The 8,940-nt window shown below is 31.4% G+C and overlaps 1 protein-coding gene and 1 non-coding gene across 2 annotated transcripts in view; one reads left to right on the forward strand and one right to left on the reverse strand.

Annotated features, from left to right (window-relative positions):
- Smp_146640 (glycosyltransferase-related) overlaps positions 1-8,940 on the reverse strand; it is a gene marked incomplete at both ends in the record, with an annotated part of 40,313 nt that overhangs the window by 27,035 nt on the left and 4,338 nt on the right. Inside the window, 3 exons of the mRNA XM_018790804.1 lie at positions 665-748; positions 2,615-2,710; positions 7,333-7,671. Coding sequence (XP_018646039.1) covers positions 665-748; positions 2,615-2,710; positions 7,333-7,671 — 519 coding nt within the window. The remainder of the gene's footprint in view (positions 1-664; positions 749-2,614; positions 2,711-7,332; positions 7,672-8,940) is intronic.
- On the forward strand, positions 5,796-5,862 carry Smp_tRNA_00069_Pseudo_ATG.1.1. Its single transcript has one exon. It is a non-coding gene (tRNA).

Genomic DNA, 8,940 nt, shown 5'->3' on the forward strand with positions numbered 1-8,940 from the left:
CTCAACTTCGTGGATCAGTTGAAGTTAGACAATAACACGTTGGATGCCAGCTCAGTGGTCTATAGGTTAAGGACTTCGGCTCGAGACTGGTAGGTCCTGGGTTCGAATCTCGCGAGAGCGGGTTCGTGGATGCGCACTGCTGAGGAGTCTCATAATAGGACGAAACGGCCGTCCAGTGTTTCCAGGTTTTCGATGGTGGTCTAGCTTCAATTGACTCACGCTTTCAACTATGGAAAATTTGGATAGTTCACATAATTAGGAGAGACAAATGAGCGGAAATGTGTGAGAGAAAGGGTGGTCTAAGAATTGGGTAAGGGAATATAATAAAAACTGAATATTATTCAAAATTAAACTAATAACAACAAAACTGAAACAAACAAACAAAAAACAAAATGTCAGTCGTTCCATCTTATTTATTACCCCAATGCTAAAACTCTAATGCATATCTGGTTGTAAGCAGCTGATGAGAAACCACGAAATATAATGAATTCATATTATTCTGCATCAATATTTCTTCTGTCTTTATTTAAATTCAAAAAGGGAATTAACTGCATGGAATATGTGAGACTTTTCCACATGAAGTGTAGTGAAGAAGATTAAAGAATCAAATTGTTATTTTATAGTTAAATGTAATAGTTGTAAATAGTGAACATAATTTTCTTACTTGACTAGTATTGAACTTTTGAAAATGAGCCCAAAGTTCCAACAGATCAGAATTCACCAGAAGATCAACGTCAAGATTAATAACCTAGAAATGAAACACATATATACAATAAGGGCTTATATATATGACAAACGTAAGTGAAAGGTATGAAAATGGATATCAAACATTTCAATTCATTGCAGAGAGTTCTGTAAAAAAAGTAATTTAAAAATATGTACACATTAGATTGGCGTCCACCATTAAAATAGTTCAAACACAAGATTCTACAATCCATGATTTTGAAGAGATTAACTTCAGTTATAAGGGAATTCAACTAATATTGTAGTTAAATGTAAAATGTGTCCTTTTCCTAAAACAAAAAACTGTATCCGGATATTTTTGTGACTTAAGAAGAATAGAATTCTCATTAGTTTCATTGAACTAGTTTTGATTATCTTCACCAATAATAATTTGTGCATATTGAAGGTTTAATTCTTTATTTTCTATGAACATCTTATATTAATTATTCGAATAATCATCTCTTACATATGATGATTACTATTTCATGAAGTTATATATTTGAAACGCTGCAGTAACGTTATTTGAATAGCTGAAGGTCTGTTTCACTTCATTTGTTTTTATAAACTATATTTATAATCTTCTATGAAGAGGATGTTCAAGATATTATTTTAAAATGAGTCTCAAAGTGAACATCCACTCTGAGATGCAAGTGCATCCAGATGACGAGTCCTAAATAGAACGAAATGCGCTTCCTGAAATCCACTGATAGCCACTATTCATCTTTGCTTATAATGCTTGTAAATTAAGGCTATATTAAGACAGTACGCACAGTATGCACATATGGCCAATAAGAGACTGATCAAATACAGTCCTTAACATCAATGAGAAGATTCAAGTGAATAATACCAAGTGAATTTAGTCTTTTATTCTGTTTCCTTTTATTTGCACTTTTCAAAGTTTTTGGAACTTGATATAAGAATTATTACTTCAGTGTCATCTCAGGTAAACGTCTAATTTTATCGTAGTGGGAATAAGTTATGTGGTTACTACTTTTAATTCATGAAGTTCAGTGCGATTCTCCACAAAAATATATTAGTTTTTTTAAGCAGATAATAGGTCATAAATGTGCACTATTAAATTCATACTTAATTGTTTAAAAACAGCGTACTTGCATCAAGATTTAAAGATAATGTTTATTTTATATAGTTGAAATCATGAGTCAATTGAAGATAGATCACCATGGAAAATCTGGAAGCACTGGATGGCCGTTTCGTCCTATTGTGGGATTCCTCAACAGTGCACATCCACGATCCCGCCTCACGAGATTCGAACCGCCTTCCAATTATGCCTAATTATTGACAAGGTTGTGAATGTTCCATATTGAAGCGTAATCTAGTTCAATGAGCTGTTACTTTCAGAGGTTCTATAGCTGAATTCAATCCTTGATACAAGCTTTCTTCAAATTGAAAAGTCTTTTCAAACATAATTTCATAAAAACGACAAGATTTTTATGTATTATTAGTCTTAATGGTTTATACTGTCTTGCACTTATTATTCTGAAATAAATTAACTAATTTTGTTAAGCCCATATAATATTTATTAAAAAGTTTGATGACTTTCGTGATTTAATAGTTTAACAGATAAATTTAGAGTTGGACCACACTAACGATATGCTAAATTGTCAAAAAATCACACAATTAACTCCGATTGAAGCCACATTTCAAAGTACGCTTGATTGAGTAATTATATTTAGAAAGCAGTTAATCACAGAAATAAAAGCTTTTTCGAATAGTTCTCCACATAGGCTTAGGTTTTCAGACTACAAACTAGTTGCAGTATAATAATCCTAACACACTTATACACCTCTCTTATCGAAGAAAGATTTTCCATCCAAGTATGCTTATTCACACTGTTATATATTATTAATAAATAACTCGATGGATTACTTACCTTTTCTACTGATTCTGGTAAAATCTCCGGTATCAGCAGTTTTGACAAACCAAATAGTCCCGAATAATGAGTACTTGGTATCCAAGATACTTTATGCTAAAAATAAATGTTGTGTTTATTGTCACTTATATTAAAATTTACACATATAGTTACTATCATATATATATATATGCATAATATTGGTTCATGAATAGATCCCAAAGTTACCATTCATTATCCTTATCGGGGCATAACAAGATGATTTATAGTAGTGCTGTAGTGAACAAGAACACAACTGGGGACAATCGAATGTATTTAAGCACAAATTACAGACTATCTCACTAAATTCTAATAATCATACAGTAAACAATTAGTTTACAAAATAACAATCAATTGTCTTAATCTTAACTGTTCCATCTGCCATCTATACCAGTTCCGATTTATTTTTTATATCGTAAACTGTGAAACGTTTACAAATATAATTTCTTTCAAGTTCCTCAACATTTATCTAAAACAATATCCAACTGAAGATTATTTATACAGGTAATGCTTATGTAAAACATTGAATATCAAATTGAAAACGTCATGTCAATTTTGGCAAGCTATCTCATATCATATTGATTGCTACTTTTAAGTTTTGTTTAAATATATAACATGAATACTTATAATATGGAATAAAATTTAATTAACTGTATAAACTTTTAACTATGGTGTTAGTGTTATATCCCGAAGCGATTTAAGAATGATAAGTTTGAGAACTATTTATGGACCAATATGATATGTATATTCCCTATTGTATAATTGTTAAGTAACTATTATTATATGATTTACCATTCTTTAGTTATCCTTAGTCTATTAATTACTGTCTCCCACACTCATAGCCACATTTAGCCAAAGCTTGTACAAATGTTATTTTCTATTTCATGATACTATATAGTCCGTTTGATTGATATATAAACCCCAGTATGTTTGAGAACAATGATTCATATTGCAGAAACTGTTATTGATGTTCTGGACTCAACTGGCTGGGCTAGACGAGAAGCAGGACTGATAAATACTTAAGACTGCTCATACAGCTTTTGTGTATCACTTATCTGATCAATAAATTCACTCCTCTCTGATTACAGGGGATTAGCACGTTCATATCAAACAGGACACGCACACTCACTCGATATAACAATTAATTAATAGAATATTCATAAAATATTTGTGCAAATTAGATATAACTTCAGTTCAAACGTAAATTTATTTTATAGAGTTGAGATCATGAGTCAATTGAAGCTAGAGCACCATGGAAAACCTGGATGCACTGCACGATCGTTTCGTCCTTTTGTAGGACCCCTCAGCAGAGTGCAGCAGTGGTCTAGCTTCAATTGACTCATGATCTCAAGTGTATAAAATTACTAAAGTTTCCACAAAACCCCTTCTGGTAAATTTATTTTATTTTTAGAAAATATTTTAGTTCCCTAATGCATTTGAAAAAAAAAGAGTCTGTGGTAACATTCCGGTTACCAATTATCTAAAAGTTGATTCTTTATATTATATAGTGAAATAATTAAAGAGGAGACTTAGTAGAGTTATATATATTCATATTAGGCTCCTATAATGTGTTGTTCAAAAATTGCTTTTAGTGATTAAATAGTTCCGTTTTTCTTTTCATTAGACCAGGAAATGATCTAATGGATTTTATAACTGATGATTAAAAAAAAATAACAATACATGTTTTATTAGCATTTAAATAGGATGTTTATGGTAAGGTAGGTTATAATAAATGGTGTAAATGAATTTTGGTGATATGGATTGATGTTTTTCATCTAATTGAAAAGAATCAGTTATCATTCAGTGTAGATGAGCTAATCTCTTTTTAAATTATAAATCTTATGAACTTTTCAATACTATTTTGTTATTTACAACACGATATATCTATCAGTAGTATAGGGTTGTGGAGATGGTTGAGTTTAGGTACCTATATTAGGACGAAAATGTCCTCCAGTGCTTCCAGGTTTTCAATGGTGTTCTAACATTGACCCATTTATGATATCAATCTAAACGACATATCTATTTGAAATTATTACATTTTTTCTGCTGCTGATTACATCTATTATATATGAATGTTATTTTAGATAAACTTGAACGCAAACATATACAAAGTATAACGGTGATTTAATATTGAATGGTCGAAAACTAGTTGTATAGAGGTGATTATCATACTATTTTGATCATTACACAGTGATCGAACGCTTTATATATTTAGTTAATCCTAATTCTTCACATTGAAACATTCCATGATCTATGGTTGATTATATATGAACTGTGAATGAATAAATGCTAGAGCATTTCTTCACAGTTTCGTCAAATCTATTGGTAGCTGTGATAGAATAAACCGATGAGGTACATATTTAATAACAAGAAAAGGACCAATAATTCATCGTGATTGAAAGCTATAATATATGTTCATTATTTTCAATCAGGAACTTGGCCCAGTCTTTCTGACCAAATATTGAAGTATTTTGATTTCAGCTGCTCAGATTATTTCAAAAATGACTTTAGTATATTTTGTCTATTCTACATTAGGGGCACGACTGTAAACTATCTGTTTAGATTTTTCTAAGAAAGATTAGATAATTTACGTGTGCAAATGTTTTGAAGAATTTCATGGGGTTGTTAAATGTAACAGAAAAGTACTACTCCTATCACCACCACCTAACACATATCATTACTTAAGTAGCTATGAAATGTTTACATGTAGGGATCGCAACATACTTCTTTTGCTTAATTTTATAACGTTGAACCTTACAGTGTCATTAAAACTGAACAAGTATCATACAAATTACCTCGAGAGAATTCATATAATACTGTCAAGAATATAATAAGTAAACGATATCATTTATCTAGATATTCTGGGTGTACCAACTACATTTTAGAAAAAGTTAGAAAGTAATAAACTGAGATTCAGTCATTACACAAAGTTCTTTTTACGTTTTATTCTACTTGGATTAAGGACAATCAAATTTTATTTTTAAACTATCTATTAAGAAATTACTGAAACTAACAGGTCAGATTAATTAAACGAAATAAATTTAATACATAAATAATCTATCAATAGATTCTGTAATGAACAATGGAACCCAAGTCAGTTAGTTAGGGTTAAACTATTCCATAAGTTTATTGTATATTATTTTGATTATAAACAAATATAGACTCAGTAGTTGAGTGGATAACGCTATGGCGTTTGAAGCAAAAGGTACTGGGTTCGAGTCCCAGAGTGAACATCAACACTGATTTGCAGGTATATCCAGCTGACGAGTCCTAAATAAGACGAAGCACGCATCCTGGATTCCACTGCTAGCCACTATCCATCTTTGCTTATAATGCTTGTGAATTAAAGCTATATCGAGGCAATATGCACAGTATGCACATATGCCAATAAGAGATTGACCAGTTGCAGTCATAAACATCAATGGGATGATTCAAACAATTAATACTAAGTGAATTTGTCATTATGATTGTTTGTGATTGTCACTAAATATCATTAATTTCTTACATTCTGTTATATTTTACGAGGCTTTCCCTTTTTTATTTTGTTTCTAAGAAAAAAACAAATAATATATGAATGAGAATAATTAATCATTACTGGAATTAAATATTTATCTTATTGTAACCAGTGAAATATAAATAAAAATGTTTTTTATTGTTGTTGTCAAAAGTCACTCTTATTGCAACCCAAGGCAGAAAACAATGAAAGGATGTATGTATCATGGCTCATTAAAAAACTTGAATATTGGATATCTAATCCATTACGATGTTTTTATAAGCGTGCACTATAACCAAGCTCAAGATTTAAAAAATATTTTCTGAAGGGAAGTTTCGTGGAGATTATAGTAATTTTATATAGTTGAGATCATGAGTCAATTGAAGCTAGACCACCATGGAAAACCTAGAAGCATTGGACCTACCATTCCTGGGTTCGAATCTCGCGAGGCGGGATCGTGGATGCGCACTGCTGAGGAGTCCTATAAAAGGACGAAATGGCCGTCCAGTGCATCCAGGTTTTCCATGGTGCTTTAGCTTCAATTGACTCATGATCTCAATTATATAAAATATTTTCTGTTCTATATACAACTGATTATTGAATATTATATTTGTGGAGAATTCGCTATGAATTTCCATATGATTTCCATCGTTTATTAAGCCCAAGTACGGATTTTATTTGATACAAAAATCGATTAAAGATTAGCTGATAAACATTGATGAAACCTATTTCTAAAAGCTCATATTTAATCTTTTATAAAAATTGAGACTACCTTTTTGATGAGTTTAACTATCTTATTACTAGTGAGGGTTTAAGTTCTTTCTTTGCTGAAATTTAGGACTGAACTTTGATCAGTTAGTTGCAGTATAAACACAGTAGCTAAGATGAAAACGCAATAATGTTTGAAGCGAAAAGTATTTTGTTCAAATCTCAGTATAAACACCACCAATTAGATGATGGTACACCCTGGTAACTAATTCCAAGAAGAATGAAACAAGAGTCCTAAATTCCACTACCAACTACAATCCATTTATTTTCTGAATTATTTAGTTATCATTTTTAGAATAATGAAATTCGTCTACTGAATAAATTTCTATCCCATTTCTTACTTATTGTTGAAGCGATTTCACTTCACAGTTACTAAAAGTGTAAATAACTAGTTGCAAACCATATATATATATATATATATTAAGAAACCAGTACATACCAAATATAGTTCCAGTTGATAAAAATAGACATTGAAATTTGGAATATTCCATGTATCAAATAAAGTTGAAAGACTTTTGAATGCATGATAATCACTTATTAAATGTAGATTAATATGTCTTATATAACATTCATTATGTTTATTAACATTGTCCATTATTGTTTCTTTTCCATTAAATGTTACTGTTGACTTTAAAGTTGCTGGTCGAGGAAATTTGGAAAATTCAACAGATCTTTCCCATTTTCTTTGAAGTAAAATACTTTTAATTAATGTGACAAGTCCACGAGCAGCTTGTGCACCACCAATAACAAGTGAAATATCGATTGTGATAATTTTTTTCTATGAAATAAAGATAATAACAGAAACAAAATGGGACAAAGAGAAATAAAAAAATAGTTGACTGTGACAAGAAAAATATTTATCAGTATACTATGATTTTCATATGTATTCGAACACAAATCGAAGCCATCTAGTTTGTTGAACATTCAAAATAATAGTGTTTTAATGTGAACCTCTTATGGATACAGTTGTATGATTTAGAAATTAATCACGGATATTCAACTTGTTTTCAGATACAGAGACAGATTATCATCAACAGTTTATGAGTATTTCTTAAAAATAAGTTTGGTAATGTGAAAACAAACTAAAACATTTTGTATATAGTATATCGTCGGTTGATAACTCCGCCTGTAGCTCCTCCGGGGCTAATGCCGGTCCCAAGCCCGGAGAAAGGAGGAGGGTTGGGCATAAGGTTAGCGACCCAATCCCGTAGAAAACCAACTCGCAAAAAAACGTTAACCAGAAAAATTATTCAAGTAATATCGTCGGCTGATCCTACTATACACTATTTTTAAAACTATGCTATGAAAAAGTACATGAGTTTTACATCAAAGATTTATTACTCACTTTCCATTGTACCCCTTGTAGCATCAGAAATAAGGAAGACTGAAAATTTATATTTTGACTTGAAATAACTTTTATCACTTGAGATCAGCTATAAATTTCATTTTTGTTTCAGAAAATGTTAAACAAAACAAACACCATTCAGTTGTTAGCATGAACACATTTATAAATTAGGTACTGATGTAGCGTTCAAGTTTAACTGTTTTCAAACTAAACTATCATATTTTATATAGTTGAAATCATGAGTCAATTGAAACTAGATCACCATGGAAAATCTGGAAGCACTGGACGGCCGTTTCGTTCTATTGTGGGACTCCTCAGCAGTGCGCACACACTATCCCGCCTTACGAGATTCGAACGCAGGACCTGTCAGTTTCGCGCGCGGGCGATTAACCAATAGAACACTAAACTGGCATCCAACGGTGTTAATGTCTAACTTCAAATAATCCATGAAATTGAACAATCATCCACTAATGTCTTCAGTGAGTTACTATCTCACAACAGACCTGGTTGAACTCCACTGGTCACTGCTTCTCATTAGAACTCCAGGAAATACCTCATGGAGCCAGTCACTAGTGAGCATATGATCATTATTAAAAGGGGGTTTTGTTGAGATTTTAGTAATTTTATATAGTTAAAATCATGTGTTAATTGCAGCTACAGTCCTACAATAAGACGAAACGGCCGTCCAGTGCTTCCAGATTT

Source organism: Schistosoma mansoni (assembly GCF_000237925.1).
Source record: "Schistosoma mansoni, WGS project CABG00000000 data, supercontig 0037, strain Puerto Rico, whole genome shotgun sequence".
In the NCBI taxonomy this organism is placed as follows: Eukaryota; Metazoa; Platyhelminthes; class Trematoda; order Strigeidida; family Schistosomatidae; genus Schistosoma; species Schistosoma mansoni.